We start from the raw sequence: 25,794 nt of genomic DNA, 5'->3' as shown, positions 1-25,794 counted from the left end.
ATTTTCTCTAGGCGAGTCAGTCACAGCAACAAAACACTTTCGGAACCCCTTTTTGTTTTTCGACTATTCTATGACGGAGTAAGGAATTCCGGAAAATAAATTCACGTGAAAATACACAATTTTTACTGATCACGTGGTTGCTATCCGTCGCTACCTTAAATGACCCCACCCTATTTTTGCATTTTTGTGATTATCTCCCCTTTGAAAGGGACATGGCCCTTCATTTAAACAAACTTGAAAGCCCTTCACCCAAGGATGCTTTTGGCCAAGTTAGGTTGAAATTGGCCCAGTTGTTCTGGAGAAGAAGTCGAAAATGTGAAAAGTTTACTGACAGACAGGCAGACGGACGCCGGACAAAATGTGATCAGAATAGCTCACTTGAACCTTCGGTTCAGGTGAGCTAAAAAGACGACGAAAGAGGTGTAAAATTTACGTAATTTAGAGCGTAAAGTCAACTGAATTGAAGACAGGAAGAGCGGAGTAAACTACATCCGTGATGTGATTTCGTCGCGATCAGCGATGGAGAAACTGTGATTTTGGCCTATTTGAAGTTGAAAATGCAATTGTTGAACACATATTTCGTTGTAGGATTTTAATGAAGACTCGCAGCGGTGCCCTGGCATAGGTCTAAACATTTGTTGAGCCTCAAATCCAGCCTCGCTTATGCCGAATCATGGCTGTTCACGAATGTTGTTGCCTGGAACCAACAGGTTATCTTCATCATCATTTTAAAGTCATATAGATATACCTCATCTCCATTTCTTCTCTTCCAATATCAGTCATCGTATGAATTCGTCATGTTACAGAAGTTGCAGTTTTAGGCCTAATTCTAGACCGTATTTTAATTGAAAAAACTGAACGGTATGTTTAATGTTTCTGTTGTATTAATTCATGAAATTCTTGTCTGTTTACAAAATAAACTCTGTATAAATATTCTGATGCGATCTTTTTTAAAATTGTGTATTCTGTTTAATATGGCATTGTAATGGCGGATCCAGGGTTTCCAAAAGGAGGGATGGATGTGAAAGTAGAGTAATTAGCAATTTTGGGTGCCAATTTGGACTTTTACTGACACTATTTTTATTTTCTAAATTTGTGGTGAAAGGCGGGGGTCTCTAAACCCCCACTACATTGTGTAAGCAAGAAGTCAGGTGAAAGTACCCGGTTTTTGAAACGGAAAATGTATTCATACACAATGTGTGACCCACTTTATGTTACAAGAAATTGAATGTCAATTTTGTTAATATATTCATATAAGGAAGTGCATTGAGAAATGTAAATATCACGTGATATAAAGCATTTACGTCATTGTCATGAATTATTGCCGTTTTACGTTTTAACAATTCAGTATGAATTTATTGATTTGAAACAATATTATCGATTCTGCACTTTTTATATTTTAATTAGCATAGACAGAACATTACCACAACGATTATGTGAAAAAGATAAATCAAACTGGTTTGCATTTTGCTATATTTTATCTATACATGAAATCGATAACAGTTAATGATATAATATGTATTTACAGCATTAATAAGAAAAATAACATCTTAAATCTTCATTTTCATACCACTGTTCAAAACGAAAGCGAGGCGTTAACGGACCCTGTCGTAGTACGCTGTCTCCGTTTCGTTCCCCAGCTCCTGATAAATATCGTCTGCGTGTTCATCAGTTTTCTCATGCACGTCTGATAATTCCACACTCCATATCTTTGTAGAACTGTTCTCTACGCAGTTCTCGTTACTGTGTCTTCCTTTTTGTTTTCTTCTGTAGATGTATAATATACAAAGAGAGAGAATTATTCCCTCTGAATATCATGAAAGTCAATTATGAATGAAAAATTGTCACAAATATAACGTTTTCATTGAACTTTACAAAGAATTACAATTTCTTAGAAAATTTTAAACACATCTCTAAAATACTAATTGAAGTACATAACATTTTTATTTTCTTTCGTTTGGCTTTCCATAGAAAAAATGTCTGTAGTGTACTGCACGTGTACATTTCCTTGTGTATATTACGCCAAAGTAGATCTATCGTTTTGCTAGACGGGCTACGGCTGTTGTTCAGATCCTTCACCTTATGTTTAGAGAAAATTGGGCACGAAATCGGATCGTATGTGTTAAAATAGGCATCGACCGTTGTTCTGAACCGAAGCTTGATAATATTTTAAGAGAAAACCTTAAAAACCTTTAAAACCGAGTTCTTAACTTAAGGGAGATGTAGACGCGATCTGTTTAACGCCCTGTAGCATATGACATAACTGTAAAATTATATGGCACTTTACCTGAACCTGTTGACGTTATTTGAAAAATTGACTTGAAAGGATGCAATACTCATCATGACTGACCTGTCAACCAACTGAACTAAAGCATGTTTTATCTATATGTGTAGTTTACAATTAAAATACGTTACAGCTGGGCCTTGTATGACATGTCCCAATGGCAATGGATATGTAATGAGTATTTCATAGGAAAGACATATACATTTTAGTTTTATATTACGTAAGCGAGTGTGTGTTTCGTCATTTGGTTTAATATTGTTCAACGCCTCACTTGAAATTTTTTTTCTCGTATGGAGACGAAACCATTGCCATTGAAGGGCTGCAAAATGTAGCCCTATGCACAGCACTTAGGGCCTTAGAGCAGGTAAGGATCTTTATCGTACCACACCTGGTGTGATTTGGAGCCTCACTTTTTCGGTCATATCCGAAGGACCGCCCTATTTAGTAGCCACTTAAGACAAGCAAGGGGTACTGAGAACCTATTTTAACCCGGATACCCACGGCACGCGTGTTTGATATGAGCATGTATTTTTATGGAACAAACCTCATAATATACGTGTAGGTACCCAACACCGCATTTGCTATCATGCTGACAAAGAGAGATGCCAGGACACCATAAAAGCTCGAGGATTTCGTTACATCTTCCACTGAATAAAGAATACAATTATAATTGTTTAATTTCTAGATATTGTGCTACGGACCCGCTAACACAAAAAACAAAAACAGTACTACACTTTGCATTGCAGCACTATAAAGTACACCAACCATGGTGTCTTTTATGTAAAACTTATACGGTACCAATTTTGATGCACCAGATGCGCATTTCGACAAATAATGTCTCTTCAGTGATGCTCAACCGAAATGTTTGAAATCCGAAATAACTATGAAGTTTTAGAGCTAAATATAGCCAAAACCAGCGTGCCAAAAAAAAGTGGAACCAAATTTGTCCAAGGATAAGAGCTATGCATGAGGGAGATAATCCTTAATTTTGAAATGAATTTCTAAATTTTATAACAGCAATTAAATATACATCCGTATTTTCAAGCTAGTAACGAAGTACTTAGCTACTGGGCTGTAGAGACCCTCGGGGACTAACAGTCCACTAGCAGAGGCCTCGACCCAGGGGTCATAATGTAAAACTTATACGGTACCAATTTTGATGCACCAGATGCGCATTTCGACAAATAATGTCTCTTCATATAAAACCCAGACTATTCGAAATATGTTATTATTTTACCGTAGGAAAACATAATACATATTTATTTTAAGTAAATATTCAATTTGAATATAAAAAAAAACCATTGCCTTCTTGACAGTAAACTCCCTGCCATCCATAGATACATCCGTCAATACAATGACCAGTCACGTGGTTACAGTCACGTGGTGTTTTACAATATAGACTGCACTCATTCGTGCAGTTGCTTCCATAATATCCCGCCTTACAAACTGTAAGTGAAAAATAATCATATCAAAAATGAACGGAATACATAGATAGTTCACGCAAAGAACCACAACAAAACAATACTGTATCAACTGGTTGAAGACTAAAGATACGTTCGATACTAGATATTCACAACAGTTGTCAGATTGCATGCATGTTTGTGAAATATAGTTACCTTCCTTGCAAAGATTTCCCGTATATCCACTTACACAGCCATTTGGACAAGTACCAAACACGTGATGACAGCTCTTAAAGTCCTTACAAGTACCACAAGTTTCCATACAGTTGTTACCATAGGTGTAAAGGGGACATTCTAGTATACGAGTAAAACATATCTTATAATCACTATAGATACACTGGCTGATCTATGTATCAATAACTTCCCACTAGCACTTTAGTCTCTTTGCGCATTCGTAATGGCCAACAGGGGATGCTCACTCATTCTAGGGACACCCGATCAGACCTTTCTCTCAATTTTGTATTCTTTATGGTATTTATGAGATTCATCACTATTTGTTATTTTCACTTTTTCTTACAATACATGTATACACATTGTATGTAGATGCATACTTCAATATTGTATTAGCACCACTTTCGAACTCCATGTTTACTGTTTCATTTTTTTACCATGGATTTTGCTTTTCAGTATTAAGTGCGGCTATTTCAAAATATTTGATGGAATGGCATGTGCATTAAAGTATATTTTATACAACAATGCATTACATTATCATTACTTGTAATGCAAAAATTGCCCGTTACACATTACACCCAATTACACTGAAATAGACTGGCATTACATGACCATTACTCTTGGCCTGTTGAAAAGTAAAGGATATAGTCTACGAGCCTGTCTGTCTATAATCGGGGACAATGTGGTGTTACCCCAAGTACAGTACGGCCATCGCGGATCCCGTATTAGACCCCCCCCCCCCTGCGGTATGTTAATCCTTCCCGTGCTATCCCTCCGCGGGATTTCATCGCGGGGCAAATGTACACCGCCGCGGTGTGAAGTACCGTTATTTACCTGTTAGGACAAACTAACTGTATGATAGCTATTTCATTCGTCGGCAAAAAATGAGTACGGCTTGCTTATGGACAGCTATCTCGCATTACATACCGGTATATTAAATAAATCATTTTAGAAAAATGAAAAATAAAATCAGGGACCTACTAAAACCAGATATGCTTAGGATATAGCATATTTAATACACCTCCAATTGTTTTATTCTAAAAAAAAACAAACAAAAAAAACAGCATTTAATTTTGTTTTTTTAATAGTATTTTTATGCTACAATTAATGATAAAGATTAGGAGCTGTGTCCTAATATTTTTTACAGTGAAAAAATAATACAAATAGATCTACATATGACCGTATACGAGTGCAAGATTAATATGTTCTGTCTGTTTTAATGGCGTTTGTGTAGATTTCGAGAATCGGTTCAATAATTTATTAGTAACAAAATATTATTTTGTATGTTTTAAGAATAATAAAATGTAAATTTTATATTATGCTAAAAGAAAGATTTTCGTTTTCTCATTTCAATCGAACATCGTTTATATGTACACCTGTTGGGTCCCTGCTGCACGTGTTCTTAGAACAACACACGGGGGAGAAGACCCTGTGTGTGTATGTTCAACGCGTCGACACACCAGGGGTGGAGTCAGGTGCCTAGTAGGAGTGAGCATCCCCTGTCGACCGGCCACACCCACGGAGAGTCCTATATCATGATCAGGTAAACATGTAAAGGGATTTGAATCAGCTCTTTCAAAAGAAAAGTTTGTGAAGCATCCCTTATGTTATGTAGCCATCGAGTGATATATGTGACAAATTCTATCACAGGATGAGGCATCGAGTGATATATGTGACAAATTCTATCACAGGATGACGTAGGTAGAGGCCATCTATAAACCTAAGCGAAGATCTATGGAAAATTTCGAAAACATAATACATTTTCTTCTGTAACTTTACATTTGACCACATCTGTAATAATCGTATGACTTAACATACTTATATTTACTATTTTCCTTACATTTTATTCCCATTTCTACTAAGATGTAATTTTGAAATAACTTTTTACGGTTTTATTTTGAAATTTAGATAAAAATGAGCCACTTTTGGGAAACTTATTCCAACCTTGACCTTTGATCAAATGTAAAATTTAGTGTTGAAGAACAGGTGATAACATACCACTATCACAGTGTAGTCCCTCATATCCTGGTTGACACCCGCCTTCACATCCTCCAGTTTTTGAATTACATGTATTGGGTATCCCACACTTCATATTACACATCTGTTCACAGTTCCTCCCGAATTTCCCTGCTGAACATTCTGCAATTAGATTTCAAATGCAAAACATTATTCCTCCTACGCTGCTGGCAAAACGATGATTTCTTCATTTGTTACATTGCTGAATATCTAAAGGTAAAAGGGAAGTATTGAGTAATAGACGTTACAAAAGAGGTATGATTATAAAATAACCGGTGTTACCGGTCGACAGAGGATGCTTACTCCTCCCTGGCACCTGATCCCACCTCTGGTATGTCCAGGGGTTCGTATATGACCAACACTTAATTATGTATTCTTTGTAAGCATTATGAGATTTTGGGTACATTTTTTTCTTCATAATTTCAAGTGGTTTATTTGCTATCGCCAGCAGGTGAACAATTAATTCATAGTTGTTTATATGGTGAAAATACAACATACATTTTTTTTTTCAAATAAAATATATAAACACAAAATTTGATTTACATTTAGTGTTAATTATAACAGTGATCTCCTTCTGGCAAATTTGAATTGATTGATTGATCTATTTTTTTTTTACGTCTCATCGAGAATTATTCACTCATATTGAGACGTCACCAGCTGCAGGTGAAGTACCACAAATTTAGACCTATGCTTATCTCTCAGGGGCGTACCAGTGAGGGTTCTTTATCGTACTAACTCCTTGCTGCTACATGGGACCTCCGTTTTTAAGGTAAAATCACAACAACAATTTTGGTAGACGCCTGCTTCCTCTACTTCACTATGCATTTAGATTTTCTTATATGTGTGTGGTTCTTGAGAAGAAGATTTTTGAAATTGGTCAATTGTGGACAGTTTTTGCCCCATCCGTAGGGTCCCAGGGGTGCTGAAGTCCTGAAATTCACAATTGATGTCCCCCTTGTCCCAATGATGCCTCATACTAAATTTGAAAAGAATTGGACTGGTAGTTAAGATGAAGTTACGAATGTTCAATTTTTAACGCACGACGGACAACAACCAATTGCAATACACTGTAGGTCACCTGAATTTACTCAAATGACCTAAAAATAAATGTATTTCGGTGAATCCCCAATATTTGACATATTCTGTAGAAAATGTATACATTTTGCTTCATTTTTTTCTTTATTAAGAAAATATTTTGGGATTGGTTATGGGTAAAATACTTTGTTTGATATCATGCTACACGGAATAAAATCGATATCTGTTGGTGTGTACTTGCATTTGTTGTGTCAAAAGACACATGTTCTTAAGGTATTCATTGTATAACAAACGGATAATGATCAATTTTGAAGGATTTAAATGAACATAAATATTTATTGTTAAACAATGATGAAAGTGAAATAGATAAAATGCACATGCCTTTTGCACTTGAGACTTTAAAAAAAAACGTTATCTGCCCTTTGTAAAAACAAGAAAAATCTAATTTTCTAAAACTGTGATTAATTATATTCATATTTTCATAAAGAGAGAGCGTATGCAACTTTCTACCAAGAGATTTGTTTGAAAATAGCATTTCTTTCAACTCGGTATATCCCAATGAACTCGAAATAAAAGACACCAGAGTCTTCCACTTCTGCTTCATGCTTGGATATTTTATTGAAAGTAGATTTTAACGGCAAACTAACAACTCAACTTTATGACAAATGGGATGATTTCAGCTTCTCCACCGTCAACGTCCCATACTTATGTAGCAATATTCCATTATCACCTGCATGTGGTGTTTATATTTCTCAACTGATTCGATATGCAAGAGCTTGTTCTGCGTATGGTCAATTTTTAAATCAAAGCAGGTCACTGACAAACAATTTGATGGTGCAGGAGTTTCAAAAGTCAGCATTTCGCAAATCATATGATCGTTATAACGCATCATTGGGTCAAATGTTGTCTGACGTGTTTCATACCGATTGTTAGGCCGTTCTTGGCACACTGATTTTGACTACGGATAACTCCTTTTACCTGATCAAGATATAGGGCTAGCGGTGATTGTGATCGGTCGACAGGGGATGCTTACTCCTAGACACCTGACCCCACCTCTGGTATATCCAGGGATCCGTGTTTGCCCAACTTTCTATTTTGTATTGCTTATAGGTCTTTCAATTCGTTATCTTCACCTTTACTTTTAAAAAATTTTACTAAAGCATGTTCTTTCCAAGTTCCCATAGCCGTCAATTTTAAATTCTAGATGAAATAACTCCAGCAGTAAACAAAATTTTGTGAATTCCTATGGTGTATTATTTTTATTTGATGATATTTTCAAAATGATACCATGTTTACAAAACTCCCACCATCCATATACTAGATATGAAACCTGGTTGTTATACATTTAATACCTTAATACTTAATATCATCAAAATTGACAGTGCAGTTTAATTGTATATGTCTTACCAGTCTTACAAAGTTCCCCTTCATACCCAGCGTCACATCCCATGAGACACACTCCGTTTATGTGATGGCATTGTTTGTTATCCAGACAGGCTCCACAGCCATATTCACAGCCAAGTCCATATTTCCTTCCATTACATTCTATAAATTGAATGAAATACATGATCTTATAACGTTCTTCACTGGGTAATTATGGAGAGAGAGAAAAAGAAAAAAAATTGACTATGTTTGTTGCTTTGAAATTATGCCCATGGAGGTACAGTTTGGTTTAACATGTTTGCCAAAGTTTGCATACGTGATAATAGATCGCAATACTAGTGTGTGATCAAAACTTGAGAATTTTTGAAAGGTGTTGGATACTGTGTACAATGAATATTCCCAATTCAACCCCCCCCCCCCCCCCAAGAGCAACAATCAAAACAGTCTAATATCATTTATATTTAATGTAATTCTTACAAAATTGAAACCCCGCCTTTTTGGTGCCATAGCTTGATAATTGTGTCATAATATATAGATATATGTTCTACTTTTTTTTTGCATAATGCATTACGTCCAATTTTAATTTGATTTAAATTATAAACATGACCTGGATTTCTCGAGAGAGAGAAACAAAAAGCGTAAGTCGAAACTTGGACTAAAGTCCGAGATTTTACTCAAACTCTGACCGTTCAAATAAAAGTAAACTCGAACTTAAGATTGATTTTTTTTCTCGAAATCTAAGTCTTGACGTCAAAAGCTTTAAATGAAATGCCACAAATCTTGACCTTTTCCGTGACCCTTACATCCGTTTCAGTGAGAGGTATATACTGTCCAAAGCGTACACATGTAAAATCATATCCAAAAGACTTTCACTTCTAATACCGGACACTTTCACTTCTAATACCGGACACTTTCACTTCTAATACCGGACACTTTCACTTCTAATAACGGACACTTTCACTTCTAATACCGGACACTTTCACTTCTAATAACGGACACTTTCACTTCTAATATCGGACACTTTCACTTCTAATAACGGACACTTTCACTTCTAATAACGGACACTTTCACTTCTAATAACGGACACTTTCACTTCTAATAACGGACACTTTCACTTCTAATACCGGACACTTGCAGAATGGAGACTGAACTGTGACTAACTATGTTAAACATATTGGGTTTCACGCCAAGTCGGGATCGGCATTCAAAGCAGGGCATCCCGATATTGTATCGTTGATACATGTAATATATAAGGTGATTGTGCATGACATAATTTCATATATAATGTAGATGTTTACCCTCATTACAATGTGTTCCCTTCCAGCCCGCGTAACAGGGAGATGTACATTGTCCTGTAAATCGGTCACACGTGTCACAGCTAGTACATCTGAGGGAGCAGTTCTTCCCGTGCCAACCGAAAGGACAAGCTGGTAATAGTAATAATAAAGTATTAAACGTGAGCAAACTTATATATGCTGTTTGATTTGCTTGAATCAGTTGGTTTACAAATTTTATCAAAAGTGAAAGAACGTTCAGTTGTCTTTATTTTATTACTAATCATACTTTTTAAAGTTTAAATGTAGTTCGAGTCTATTGTGACCTTTCAAGCATTGTATCTGAAAGTACGTTGCACTTGTATTAGGTTTCACATTCGACTGAGGCTCATCCTAGCTGACAATCAAAGATCCCAATGCATCTTTTCAATATGGAATAAAAGCATTGTAGAAGTAAATATGGGACATGTGTCCTTGTTTGTGACACAATACAAGTGCTGGAGGTGGAGGTGGGCGTTTTTGGTGTTCTATTGTGTGGTGTTATAGTATATCTATGTAAAATACCTGTGTGTGGAATATCCCAATGGTATGTTGTAACTGGAAACGCGTTCTTTTCTAATGTGTTCTTAATTTGATTGAATTGTACAGCTCCTGCAGAGTACTACTACGTCATTGAAACTGTCTGAACGGTCGATGATGAAACGGTTTTAATTGGGAACGAACGTATATCGGTTTGAACGGAGCAGAACGCTTGGGGGAGAACAAACGATTTTTGTGGGAGAATGGAACGTTTGACCAAGACGGAGACTAGTGGTTAGACCTCGATGTCAAATTCTGCATTTCAAATACACAAAATATTACAAAAAATAATAAAATGTCGTTTGATAAACGGGGGATTAAGGTCGCAACATTGCAGATAAAAATACATGACTCGCGAACGCAGGTTATGCACTCTTTTCTGCAATGTTTGCTACCTTCAATATTCTCGTTTAACAAACCAATCTATCATCTGATTAGAACCACAGAGAGGGATGCCATGGAAGTAATTTGAACCTGAGGTAAGGATCTAGGATGAACGTCGTGCCCACTCAGCCGTAGTACTCAGCTGAGGTAAGGATCTAGGGTGAAAGTCGTGTCCACTCAGCCGTAGTACACAGCTGAGGTAAGGACCTAGGGTGAACGTCGTGCCCACTCAGCCGTAGTACACAGCTGAGGTAAGGACCTAGGGTGAACGTCGTGCCCACTCAGCCGTAGTACACAGCTGCTCCAGTAACTGATATTTTCTCCCCTCACACCCGCACATAAAGACAACAGTGAAGATAAACATTCTTTTCAATTATCAAACAATTTCACCATAACCTGTCAAATATATACTACATGCAAATGTCATTTACAGTGATGAACACACTTAAACTGGACAAGTCATTTGCAATTTTTCTTTGTTCTGAAACCTCTTTCCGACCGAACCTGGAAAGAAACAAACCTTGATACGCGGATTTATTATTGTTTATTTCTTGTTTCAAAATGTCAATTTAGTTTCCTATATCTAATTATCCATAACATTTTACAGGACACTAATTACATTTGTAAAGCCTTCACAAAAACTCCTCAATCAAAAGCGATATTGTAAAGCCTTCACAAAAACTGCCCAATTAAAAGCGACATTGTAAAGCATTCACAAAACTTCCCAATCAAAAGCGACATTGTAAAGCCTTCACAAAAACTGCCCAATTAAAAGCGACATTGTAAAGCCTTAACAAAAACTACCCAATCAAAAGCGACATTGTAAAGCCTTCACAAAAACTGCCCAATCAAAGGCGACATTGTAAAGCCTTCACAAAACCTCCCAATCAAAAGTGACATTGTAATGCCTTCACAAAAACTGACCAATCAAAAGCGACATTGTAAAGCCTTCACAAAAACTGACTAATCAAAAGCGACATTGTAAAACCTTAACAAAAACTACCAAATCAAAAGCGACATTGTAAAGCCTTCACAAGAACTGACCAATCAAAACCGACATTGTAAAGCCTTAACAAAAACTACCCAATCAAAAGTGACATTGTAAAACCTTCACAAAAACTGCCCAATCAAAGGCGACATTGTAAAGCCTTCACAAAACTTCCCAATCAAAAGTGACATTGTAATGCCTTCACAAAAACTGACCAATCAAAAGCGACATTGTAAAGCCATCACAAAAACTGACTAATCAAAAGCGACATTGTAAAGCCTTAACAAAAACTACCCAATCAAAAGCAACATTGTAAAGCCTTCACAAGAACTGACCAATCAAAACCGACATTGTAAAGCCATCACAAAAACCGCCCAATCAAAAGCGACGGTGTTTTCCTCCCCGGCCAAGCGCCATGTGGGTTCACAATGATTCATTACTTCTACCTGAGCTCCGAATGATCAAGCAGAAACAAACAGTTTGGGGAACGAACGCTTTATCGAGAAAGAACGCTTTTGTATGAGAATAGAACACCTTAGTCAGGGAACGGAACTGTTTGTGTGGGAACAGAACTCAAACGGAACAGGTTTGTGTGGGAACGGATTATTCTAGTCGAGAAAAGTGCAGTATCGGAATGGTTAATTTGGTGTAGTGATACGATCCAATGTCTGTAACTGATATGTGCACCTGGTAAAGTGACTTAAACAATTGTAGTCCTACCCAGGAATGCTAGCATGTAAATGGATGGGAGGACTGGTTTTTTCATCTTATAACGATGAACATTGACTTGTTTAAAATCATTCCTATGATTCAGAATAAAGTATCGGTAATTCATCAAATGTATATTACATAGAAAACAGTTCCATGCATAAAATACACATGCACATGCATGTGATATTTTACATATCAGAAACATACGTGTTTTGCATTTGTCTCCATATACACCGACGTCACATCCGTTTGTACACGTTCCGTCTACATTGTTACACGTCACCCCGTCACCACAGTTACCACAGGTTAAGCTACATAACTCTCCATAATAGTGAGGGTCGCAAGCTGCAGATGGAATGCAACAAATAATTATAGAAGTATTGCACAGGAAAAATCATCATCAAACTTTATATCACATTACAGATTCGATGTAAATCGAAAAATCCACAGTATTTATTTGAAAAGTGATGCGTTATGCATGTACCTTGTTCACATCGATGTCCCTGGTACCCAGGTTTACACGCCTGGCAGGCACCACTTCCTGCCTTACAATGCCGACAGTTCGTATCGGGACAAGGAAGATTACAATTAAATCCGTAATATCCGGCCACAGCGCACCCTTCATAATATAAAATAGAGTTGAGTTTTACCGCTTTTCCGGATAGGTACAGTTATAAAAATTTTGTTTCCAAATCTCTCATTTTGATTTTACCGTAAACTTCGACATTTCATCTCCTCCAGTGCAAAAATTAAATGTCGTTAATTAAATATTTCAAACTTACCGTAAACCTCGACTTCACAGAGTTCATTGAATGCATAGGCAGAATAACCACTAGGATAGGTAGTTCCTGAGAGTCTTTCATTGTAATAAATAACATATTGCCCGTGTACTGGACAGGCAATGTTGACCACGGCCGGAATGGTCGCTCTTGTGTAGCTCCTATCGCGGAAACAAAGATGGCCGTCTCGTCTACTGGTTGTGTTGGATACGTAGACATGAAATCCCAAAAATCTCGATGGTAAGTTGTTATTTTCATCTAAAAAAAAAACACCAAATAATTATTAGCGAACCATCAAATTTTACCGCGTTATTTTGTTTCAAAGATGAGAATGAGATGATGGTCTTGGTGGAGGGAAAAGACATAAGGAAAATGATAGGCCTGCATTGACGAAAGACTTAATTTTACGAAGGGCTTATTACTGAAATACCAGTATCAGATACATGTAAAGGCACTTGATTTTTTCTTTAGATTGATTGATTGTTTTGCTGTTTTCCGCTACACTCAACATTTTTTCAGTTATCTAGTAGCGCCCAGTTTTTATTGGTGAAAGACAGAACCCAGATACAATGTACCTGGGAAGAGGCCACCGACCCTCCAAAAGTAAACTGGGAAACTGTCTCACTTACAGGCGCGAGCGTGATTCGAATCCGCGTCGACCAGAGGTGAGAGACCGTGTGATTTTGAGCGCGATGCTCTAACCACTTGGCCACGGAGGCCCCTTTTATATTTAGAAAAAGAGAATATTTAATGTAATGAGTGTTAATGTTAAATAACGCAATTTAAAATCATTTTATCTGAATATTTAAAAACATTAAACAAGATAAATTGACTTAAACAATGTAGAATACATGCACCGGCATTCTAGATACATGATAACTTCCCTTGACAACAATATTATAATTGTTTACTTGAATAATACACTGTATAAAATTGTATATTTAGAATGATATGTATATCTTCAAAATAAAATATCAGAGGTTGATTTGCCTTCTCTTGAGTCTCAATTAACAATTGCGATGGGTACAAGCATCATGTGCATAACGTTTAGACCCCAGTATTGTTATTCAGTAGACACCTTACATTTAACAACTAAACATAGTACAGTCAAGGAATTTCAATATGGTGTCAAAGCTACTGTTTGAGGGAGCTGATCCTGGAATTCACCACCATATGAAGGTAAGTTCCAAGGCGCATTAAAGCAGACTCAAAAACGTCGATAAACGACATCATTTTTTTTCCGGAAATACAATAACGTGACAATTTACATCGGGAAGCCCTTAAATCCAAAACAGACGCAAATTGGAAAACGTATGAAGCCGCGCGTGACAGGGTCGGAGTACAAATCAACAATGCGAAACGCGACTTTGTGAACGAGGCAGCTTCTATCGATCAAGCACACGCCAAACTTAAAACTATGTGGGACCGTATAAACGAATTTCTACCTTCGAAGCGAACTCAGTCCTCAACACCACACTTAGAAGTCGACGGAGAGACAATCACGTGCCCTCACGAAATTGCAAATGAATTTAATGACTTTTTCTCTAATATCGGGCACAAATATGCAGCTAAATTTGACAATACTTTGCCCAGTGTTAACCAACAGATGCCGAAAGATTCATTTTTCAATACCTCTCGTCAGCTAACATTTTGTTATTTCTGAGGTTTTGTCTATGTCTGACTCAAAATCTACTGGTTTAAACGATGTATCTGTTAAATTTCGAAAAATTAGCATTCATGTAATAGGAGATATTTTAACACATATCATAAATTGTTCAATTAAGTCGAATGTTTTTATTGCACTGTATAAAACCGTGACAATGTTTGGTCAATAACTACGGTCTAGTGTCTGCTTTGCCTTTTCTCAGCAAAATTATTGAAAGACATGCTCAAAATTGTTTTTACGAATACCTAATACGTCACAGTCTTATCAATGAAAAACAGTCTGGTATCAGACCCAAGCATTCATGCGAAACAGCTCTTCATAGTATAATTGAAAAATGGTTACGAAACATTGACAATGGAAAACTTACAGATGTCTTATTTGTAGATCTAAGTAAAGCTTTTGACACGGTATATCATGACGTATTACTTCACAAACTACTGTCTTTTGGAATATGTAAAAATTTATACAATTGGTTTAAATCTTATTTGATTCATTGTATATTGTTTATGTCCCTCTCGAGAATCTTCACTCATATAGAGACATCATCACTGCCGGTGAAGGGCTGCAAAATTTCGGCCTATGCTCGGCGCTTATGGCCATTGAGCAGGGAGGGATCTTTATCGTGCCACACCTGCTGTGACACGGGGCCTCGATTTTTGCGGCCTCATCCGAAGGACCGCCCCATTTAGTCGCCTCTTACGACAAGCAAAGGGTACGTCACTCCATATGAGTGAAATACTCTCAAGAGGGACGTTAAACAATATTCAATCAATCATAGGGCAAATACACAATATTTTAGAAGATCTTTTACAATTTACTGTTCACAGTTATGGAATAATATGCCACAATTTTTAAAATATTACCCCACATTGGAAACTTTTAAATCCGCTTAACTTAGAATTTTGTTTCATTCCTTAAAATTTAAAACATAGATTTGTTTTTTGATTATTTTCAGTTTTATTTTTATTTATCTATTTTCAGTTTTAAATATGTAGATTGCGTACAAGTATGTATGCAACATACCTTCATATACTATTTCCTATTGTATTTGAATAATACTACTGTCTGTATATATGTTTTCAAGACCATAATGTAAACTAGTTTTTAAACTAATTGTGCTGTCCTGTTTAAATAAAGGACATTGTCATTGTTGACATAGGCCAATGTAAAAGATGGATTGGTATTTTACTGCATCTTTTGATAATCGTATTGACAGTAAAGATTTTGTCAGTAGGTATTGATGTATGATTAATCTAGTTCACCGTAAAACCTCCCATTTTCATCTATTTTCAAATATAGTAACTTGTAGATTGGTGTATTAATTTTACTTTGCCTGTTTAGTGCCATACCGTCAGTATTTTCATTGTAAATCTATTATTATGTTGTTTTGTCGTCGTTTTTCAGTATATCACCCTCTCAGGAGGCGGCAATAAAGTTTGGAAAAAATTACCAAGTCTTGAAATTGCACAGTCGTTATAATGATCTAATTTGCAAACACAAGCTATAACCAAATTGAGTGCTGTCTGGTGTGTTTCATACCAATTGTTAGGCTTTTATTTGTTATTTACACACTTATTTTGACTACGGATTGTTCCGTTTACCTGATCAAGATATAGAGCTCACTAGGGAGTTTGACCGGTCGACAGGGAATGATTTCTCCTCATAGATACCGGATCCAAGTTTTGGTTTTTCCAGACGCCATATGAGACTGATCACTGTTCGATATGTTGTGTATCTCATTTTGTGATATTTTTCGCATCCCAAAACAGCTTATTCCTTTGTGATATTGTAAACATGGTAAATGAATGGTATTTATCAACTTTGAAAAGATGACGTGTTCGTCATAAGTTACACCATGAGCCAACTTTTATAGAAGATTGGATTCTTGTCCGGGACGCAAAAATTCAGAGGATGATATTGAAAGGTTATAATTGTTTAAAACTTGGAAATAAACCCAGATAGATGCATAAATAGGAAATTACTATTATGAGTTATTTGGATTCATTTCAATTCTTTAGAAATTAAACAAAATTACCTATATCTCTTTAATTAAATTTAAAGCATATTAAAAGTGTTAAACAGTTTGAAAATTAAATGTGCTCATGATCTGTTCGCTGTAATTTGATGTTTCGTTTTGAAACACTTCATTTTTATAATGTAAGTTTAAATTGCATCAATATTTCAAACTTGAAAATTCATTCCCTCCCTCGTGATGAAATGCGATGATATACCTTTCATTATCTAAATTTGCACAGGTGTATTGAATTATATTAGAGACTAATTACCCCAGGCCAGGTTTTCCGTCCTGTAGTATATGGTTATGCTATGTATACTGACGACACCTCCTAGATCCACCCACCACTTTGCTGTTCTTTTATCATTCTTGGATAACGTACACTGTCCTCCTTTACCAGATAAGTCTGATTTCTGTCCGTCCACCGCTAGATCCGCTCCCCACTTAGAGGTATCATAAGGATACTGCTGCTGTGCAGGTTTTCGTAAAGCAATATTGTCTGAAGAATGAGCAAATGAAATAATAAATACAGGTACTGGAAACACTGCATATGGTAAAAAAAAGGATTAGTTTCTTTCTTTCAGAACTTTACATGACCTTAGCTTACATTGAATTAAACACGCAAGATTTTGACAGTGTGTTACCCCTTCAATGAATTAGAACACTGATATATTCATACACGTATCTTGTGATCAGTCATCAAAAAATGTTAAAAGTACTCTGATTCTACGAACAAGTTCCCTGAAGTTGATAGTAAAGGATACTGATATTCCACAGACACAATAGTTTTGGTGATCAGATCTTCTAATTTTCTGTTGGAATTCTCATGGGCACAAATTATGCTCCTTAATTAGCTGACCTTTTTGTATTCTTATGAAGCAGAATTTATTCAAAGTTTCTACATTAGAATAAAAAAGAAACAAAATCTTGTGGCCCTGACGACGTTTATCTATTAACAATTCTTATTGTCCTTCAAATTTTTATTTGATACATGGTAATGAAAAATTCTCGAGCGAGACATTAAGCAAGATACAATCAATCAATCTAATTTTTAGGGACTGATCCTGAAATTAATCGGAAGGGGGGGGGTGTGACTTAAGATCGTATATTTTCCTCGCAAAAACAGGCAGGGAAAACACTCCTGCAAATGAATTTTTTTTGCATCTTTATCACTTCTGGTTTACTAAACAGCTGCTAAATAGAAAAGGATAAATGGTATGTACTTTTCTTTTAATATGTCTATAGCGGGATTTCAATATTCCTCTGATACTTTTAATCCATTCTGACAATGTATCACGTTCTTCTTTATATGTCATATTGTATATTTTGAATTTTAAACCCAAAAGAAGTAGGTACAGTTTCTAAAGTCATTTGGCCCAAAATATCGATGATTTAACTTTGATTTCACTTGGAGCTCAAACCCTGGCGTTCAAATAAGGAATAGAATACTAAACCCAAAATCCGCTCAGTTCGATCAGCAAAATGATTTCTATCATATGACGAGAGCTAGAAGTTGGCATAAAATCGCAAAAATGTCATTTCCAATGAAAATATTCACTAATTCAGGTGATTTTCCTTTCAGAAAACACACAGCGCATGCGTCAAGCAAATTCATATTCAAGTATGTTTTTCATCTAAAAATAATACACAATGTATATAATTTTCAATTTGCTCGACAAATGCGCACATCTTTTCCTGAGCAATGATCTGTATGACATTTGACAGTTTTCAGGCTTATTTTGAAAAAAGGGCGGGAAATGTCTTATTCATGATGTCATAATTTTATCAAATTAGGACAAGAAATATTTGTAAAACACATATGGGTTAAACACACACATCATTTAATTGATAGTAGTATGACCAATTCAAAATATTGAGCAAACAATATCTTCCTATGTCAGGAGTGGATTGACCATGTGACCTAAAAATCAATAGGGGTCATCTACTCTTTATGCTGTACCAAGTTTGGTGTCAATCAAGCAAATAATTTTCAAAATATAGGAGACAATATGCTACTATGTCCAGTTCAACCATTGACCTTTGACCGTGTGACCACAAAATCAATAGCGGTCATCTTTTCCTGAAGATATAGCAATGTACTAAGTTTGATGTCTGTCAAACAAAGGATTCTCAAGATATTGAATGGACAGTATATCCCTATGTCTAGTTTGACCTTTGACCCTTGACCATGTGACCTCGAAATCAATAGGGGCATCTTCTCCTGAAGATATACCAGTGTATAAAGTTTGATATCTGTCAAGCAAAGGGTTCTCAAGATATTGAATGGACAGTATATTCCTATGTCCAGTTTGACCTTTGACAATGTGACCTCAAAATCGATAGGGGTCATCTACTCTATAGGATGTACCAGTGTACCAAGTTTGATGACTGTCAAGCAAAGGGTTCTCAAGATATGGAGTGGACATTATATTTCTATGTCCATAGTGCTTTGACCTTCTGACCTGAAAAACAATAGGGGTCTTCTTCTACTCATAACCAACCCACCTATGAAATATCATTATCATCAAGTGAATGGTTCTCAAGATATTGAGCGGACAACATGTGGTCTACCGACCGACCGACAGGTGCAAACCAATATGCCCCTCTTAATATCATTCTGATTAAGTTGACATAGTATACCTGTCATATATTTTACTTTCTTAAAACGCTGATTAAGGTTAATTCCAGATACATTTTATAAAGAGAAATTTTTGGGGCCTTTTTATGCATACAATCGTACCTTGTTCTTTACAATATAATATACATAGATCTGAAGTAAATATAGATTTACGTTTACAGTAATGATAAGCAATAGACATATATGTATACCCAGCAGATGGACAAAGGAAATTTAAAAACTCATTTTCAACAAACGCCATACCATATCCGGAGGACAGTTGGAAAGCCACAAAAACCAAGCATACACGTAACATGATGGCGGCCTTGATCACAACACGGGAGTTAAATTTCATATACTATATTCATAAACGGTACAGGTAACACGTGAGTTTGTTTTAAATGTCGGCGTTTCTATTTACAGCCAATCATTGAGTGGTTGTAAAAAGTTGTTCTTGCGTATCCAAGTTTACCTGAGTACAGGTTTAAAGTAGTTAGTGAAATTCTGAATTCGTTGCCCATCGTGCAACAGACCTTGTTTGCTGAGATGTCTTGACAGTCTATGACTGATTTCCTCGCACCATATAGAGAGATTGATGAAGAACATTTGCTCAAAGAATCCACTGGAGAAGGTACTACTGAACGTGAAGTATCTGTACAACAATCTGCTGACAGTTCCAGAAAGTTCAAACCTCGCTGATACATTCAACTTATTCCGCACGTATCGAAGCTGGAAAGTCTCAAAGAGGAGCTCTCTGTTTCAGGTAATGCTATACATGTAGATAGCATTACTAAGTGTTGAGAGAGAGAGAGAGAGAGAGAGAGAGAGAGATTATCAGATGATTATAACATAACTTTAATTCTGATTTATTGAGCGACTTAAAATTGACTTGAATTAATAAATAGAGTAGAATTTTCTAGGTCCGCCATATTTCTCTGCTTAGTGCTTATCCGCCATATTAGATGAATTTTCTATTGTTTACATATAATATAAGGGAATGAGTTTAGCTACGTTTCACTTCACATCAGTGTTTCCGATTTACCTGTCAGGAAGCGTCGACAGGTAACAGGTACATCTCCGATACTAAACTATATGGCATCTCAAAGAAATGAAATAGTTTTAGAATACCATGCAGTGCTCAAATTTACAATAAAAATTACAGTAGTGAATAATTCTAAAAGCTTTGAATAAATAAATTTAGAACGGCTTTTCTTTACGAGAATGTACATGTATGTACAGTTGCAATAAACATGTTAAAATTATACAAAAACGCGGAGAAATATTTTATCTATTATCTATTGTTAGAATGGAATAAGTAAAGGGCATGCAATTTATACCATTTACACTCACTTCAAGCAACATGAAATACATAAATACTACAGTAACGGTAACTTACTGTGGTAAGTAACTTATGCAAACAGTTTCAGTTTACTTTATTCACTCACACCATATTATGGTACATGAGGTACAATATTTACAAATAGAATATATTATATGCAAGATACACGTAAAAAAAAAAAGCAGGGAGTTGTTTTATATACATAAAATGAGTTAAGGAGGACAGAATTGGTCATATATTTTAGATGAAAAACTACACAATTTGATAAGTACATTAGGGTCTGAAGTTGACATTAACTCTGAAAATTGCGCATGATCATATAATTTGCGTATACAACATTGTACGAGCGTGTATTTATTTGTACGAGTGTGTATTTACTTCTTACGTACTTTTCAATAGATAATTTTTGTTTTGGCTTTTACTTAGGGATGAGAGGCGCCCTCTGAACATGACTACTGCGATGTAGAATATGGAATATAATTCAAAATAATGGTCTCTCAGCATAAATAAACTAGTCCATCTTAAATGGGTATCATAATTCAAACTTTCTATCCAGAAACACACCATGCCAAACACGCGAAGTACTTGACTGTACATTTATACAAGTTGGCATTGCGATTAGAAGTATATAATCGATAAAAAAAATTATATTCAATGTGTATGAATGTCTTTTAATGTATTCTACCACTTTATAAAAAGAAAATATTTCTTCGAATATATAAATATACATGTACAGTAAAAATACAAGGGCATGTAGCAACATAAAATGTCATAACGACGCAAAATGTAATAACGACGCAAAATTGAATAAAACAATAATTATTATCTTCAATTACTGCAGTTTATACTAATTTGGCGTTCAATAGATCTTGTATATGTATCACATTTTGTGTTATTACATTCTGCATTAAACTCAACGAAAATTGTACAAATGCAAAATTTGATAATGGAGTTTATCATATTCTATGTCATTATCAAGGGGAGGGGACAAGGGGGGCTGTCCCCCACCTTTATTAACAATTTTTATTTGTTATTTTGTAATGCAAGTAATACTTCTTTGATGACCCCCAATTGACCCCAGCTTGAAATTTCTTATACAATAGTAAAAAAAAAAAAAACGCCCACCACTACCTTCAATTAAGAAAATGAAAATTGGGTTTAAAAATTATGAGACACTAATAGTAGAGCATTCTAATCACACCACCCACACTCAATCTCCAACGATTAAGGAAAATGAAGTGTGGGGGTATTGAGGCATTCAAAGCAAAAGGCTCTTTCACTCACACACACCCTCCTACGAATTAAGACTTTGAACATCGGACGAAACATCTTGTTTTGTTTGAGGTTTTTGTTTCCTTTTATTGTTGTTCATATATGTTTTTAAATTATTATCATTTTGCATGACAAATTTTTATAAAGGTTCCAATTTTCTGGGGGGGGCGGGGGGGGGGGGGGGTCTCTTCCAGTTGCTCCCAATCCTCTCCCTTTGAAAATAACGATACATGCCTGGTTATTACATTGTGTCGTTGCTACACGTGTATACTAATTGTATAATGTAGAATTGCGCCCTTTACCAAGTTTTCCTTTATTCACCCAGTGTAAGGAATGGTAAACCAAATCACAAAACAAAGTGCATAAAGGCCAAGCTTATTTTTAAGCGTAGGAACTTCATTCAGTATATAATGTTTTATTTATTTTCTATGTATTATGAGTATAACGTTCTCTTGTAAGATATATATGCATTGTAAAACACCTTTGAGCGTACATAGTGTATGAAAAGGGTGCTATATAAATATGGTATTATTCACGATGGTATTATTATAATACATGTATAAATAAATGTATTCAGAAAAATCGCATGCTTGCATGCATTGCAGGACTATAGCATATGTGTGTTTTAACGTTTCTCTAACACGTCATAATGATTACTTTCAGGCTTGAGTGTAATATATGCATAAATATTTTCATTTCTTAGATATATACTGAAAATAAACATACCACTGTATATCGACATTTCAAATTTATTCGACAAGATATCAGTATTTATAAAGCAATGGAATCCGTGTTGGGGTTTTATTTGATATGATACAATGTTAGTATGCATTAAGGAGGTATGCTACACCAGAGAAATTTGATGTAGATGAAAAGTGTAGGATATGTACAAAAATATTTTGAATTTGAAAATTTGAAAATTTACTTTATTTTGTCAAAAAATACAGTTTTAGTAGAAGGTAATCTGAAAAAAATTTAAAACCCCTTCTGGACTCGAACCTGCGACCTACAGTTCAGCAGTCGGTATTCTAACCTACTGAGCTACTCGGCTAGGTATTTAAATGGAAAAGGAAAAGTCAAATATTGCTGATATCGATTTTGTCATCTATGTTTTTAAAGGAAGTCAGCCATTATGACGATGTAGAGTACTACCTTAAGTGTTATTTGCAAAAGGCAAAGGTATAAAGTTTAACATCATATTTTTCGATTTGTAGCATCTATATCTTTATGGTCACGACAAAACATTACATAACTCCTACCCGGATTCATACATGTCTAGTGATTTAGATATCAATAAAACAAAGCTGCATAGTTGTAGAGGGTTTTTTTTCTTCTTCTAATGAGTCAGGTGAAATTAAAAGAAAGAAACTCGCATTTCCATTCCATCACATGTAGATGCACTTTAAAATCAATTTTTGCTCTGACCGAAAGCACATGTTTCTAAATTTTCGGGGACGAATCTTACAAACAAAATAATTCTAACATACAAAGTCCGTAATTTCTACTTGTAAAGTTCAAACTAATATGATTATATATTTTTTTGCATTTCTTACGATGAATTCAATTAAATGCACATATATAAGCACCGATGCAACTCCTGTTGGTTTCCAATATATTGTCAATCACTTTTAAAATAGCTGAAATATTCTAATGCTCGTAAGCTTACACTTATATCAGTGATCAATTTTCTTTCCTTTTGTGAAATTTAAAGATATTTTACATTGTACAGTCTCTCTCTCTCTCTCTCTCTCTCTCTCTCTCTCTCTCTCTCTCTCTCTCTCTCATACAAAGTGACTGTAAATACTTATATGATTCCCAAAGAGACAATCAATCTTGAAAGTTTTACTATATTTTCGTTTATATCTATTACCTTATACATATATATTTGTGTAATCAACTGTTTATTTTGCATTGCTAATGTAATACCTGTATTTTCACCCAGATGTATATTTCCGATCATAATTCCCTTATTTATATATCTACCTTTGTATGTGATCATCGTAAAATTTTGAATTGTGCACGCAATTAATGTATCCAACCAGATACTCGGTGTATATATGTAAGTACGTGCATGATCAGATTCCTAATTTCTATAAACTGCAAAACACCTGACCATGAGTGCAGCATTCAATACAGGAAAATATTCGACTCTCGTAACTGAAGACATCCTCATCGGCACGGTCGAAGTGTGTCGCAGTCTGTATAATGGAATGACAACGTGTTGTTCTGTCGAGATACAAACGGAATTTGTCATTTTGTTACGTGGATTTATGAAAATAAAGAGAATCTAACATTTTCTGTAAGTGCACATCTCCGGTACCAGTTGAATAGCTGTCCGCATTTGATGCCGGGTTTTTCTTCTTCTTGTTTTTGGGTTGTTGTTTTTTTCCCTGGCGATTACGATACATATATGTGCATTACATATTTTTATGCGCATGCACCTGTATTTTGCAAAATATATATTTGATGCTCTTTGCTTATTTCATTCTATCAGTATGCAATACGCAACTTCCGAGATATCAGCTCTTCTGTGATGGAGGTACTTTAAGTGTTCTGTTGAACGCTTGGGTGGGTATAAGATACATGTATATACATATATGTATACTATAGACTAGCTATGTAAAGACGGATAAAAGTCATAAAAGAGTATATAGTTTGCTTATATCAGCTTTTGGCATACTGACCATATCAAAAATAATATTTGTTTGAATTAGACCATTAAATTAAATATGAAATTATTTTTTTCTCTTCTGCACGAGTGATATTTTAAATATAGAAAAATTGTGATTACGTGTATCAATTTTTTTGGGGAGCTAATTTATTATTAAATACTAATAAACTTACTAATATTGTTTATCCCTGCAGATTGGGTGGTTACATGATGTCTGATAATCGGCCTTAAGGGAATACATGAAGGGAGCGATAAGCATTTGTACCCTCCGCGTGTGGACCATAGTATGTTTTGCGTCTCACTGTGCGTAAGAGTTCCACAAACGGAAAGAACTATTGGGCAATTTTTGGAAATTCTATCAGTATGTCATTGGCAAATGATTTATCCGCATTTATTTCATAATAAACTGCAAATACCTGCATGCACTTGCAAGCATGCATGAAAACCTTTTTGTCGCATTTTGGTATAAATTATCTAAACTTTCAGAATGTATCACTAATGTACAAAATACATTTTGTAATTTTGAGCAATGCATGATGTTTCAAGACGTGATTTTACTTATTTCTCATTCCCTATACATTACTATCGCAGATGTACACTGGTCGAGTCCATCTAGAAAATCACTCAGATAATCACACTAGGGGTATATATGTATACGGGTAGAGTCAATTAGGCTACCTGAAAGAAATATGGCGGTTAAGATGAGAAATGTGTATGTATTTATTAATTCATGTCAGCTTTAACAAAGCTATGGAAATGTTTCAGATCCCACTACTGTAGGGTATGTCACGGGGCTTATAGGCAAGCTAAATATAAGAGGAACAAACTTATTATAATTGCAGATAAGTCCCATGAAGGTTGGACTATGATCAAGGATTACGAAAGTGATGATCTTTCATCTGATTCTGAAGAAACACGCATGCGCCAGACGGAAAACAAAGCCTTCCAACCACTTAAAGAGAAACACCGAGTACAACCCTACCCGAAAAACAGGCACCACTGCACCCAGCTCTAATGCCAAGACTAATTCCGCCCCTTCTCATTCCTTTCGTGGTTTCAAATTTAAACAACGCACGGAACTCTCTGCATTCGACATGTGTTTCAACTGTCACCGATACGATCACTGGAAATCCGCCACTGGAAATCATCCT

At 35.5% G+C, this 25,794-nt stretch overlaps 1 protein-coding gene across 1 annotated transcript; it reads right to left on the bottom strand.

Annotated features, from left to right (window-relative positions):
- Positions 1-1,595: 1,595 nt before the first annotated feature.
- LOC125663250 (multiple epidermal growth factor-like domains protein 11) lies at positions 1,596-19,882 on the bottom strand. The gene is made up of 11 exons (XM_056147634.1): positions 19,834-19,882; positions 17,016-17,288; positions 13,068-13,322; positions 12,770-12,904; positions 12,493-12,630; positions 8,374-8,511; positions 5,914-6,054; positions 3,901-4,038; positions 3,590-3,730; positions 2,829-2,931; positions 1,596-1,767 (listed from the first exon to the last, which is right to left on the bottom strand). Exons 1-11 carry the CDS (start codon positions 19,880-19,882, stop codon positions 1,596-1,598), a joined length of 1,683 nt encoding a protein of 560 aa, XP_056003609.1.
- Positions 19,883-25,794: the final 5,912 nt, after the last annotated feature.

Source organism: Ostrea edulis, chromosome 8 (genome assembly GCF_947568905.1).
Source record: "Ostrea edulis chromosome 8, xbOstEdul1.1, whole genome shotgun sequence".
NCBI lineage: Eukaryota > Metazoa > Mollusca > Bivalvia > Ostreida > Ostreidae > Ostrea > Ostrea edulis.
This window is presented reverse-complemented; position numbering and strand designations above follow the sequence as displayed.

What these genes read in the sequence shown, in the direction of transcription:
- LOC125663250 (XM_056147634.1), bottom strand. Translation starts at nt 19,882, where the DNA reads ATGGGCAACGAATTCAGAATTTCACTAACTACTTTAAACCTGTACTCA. An exon ending in GGGAAATCTTTGCAAGGAAG is followed by an intron (nt 3,731 to 3,900) that starts GTAACTATATTT and finishes TTTCACTTACAG; the next exon opens with TTTGTAAGGCGGGATATTAT. An exon ending in ACCTACACGTATATTATGAG is followed by an intron (nt 1,768 to 2,828) that starts GTTTGTTCCATA and finishes ATACATCTACAG; the next exon opens with AAGAAAACAAAAAGGAAGAC.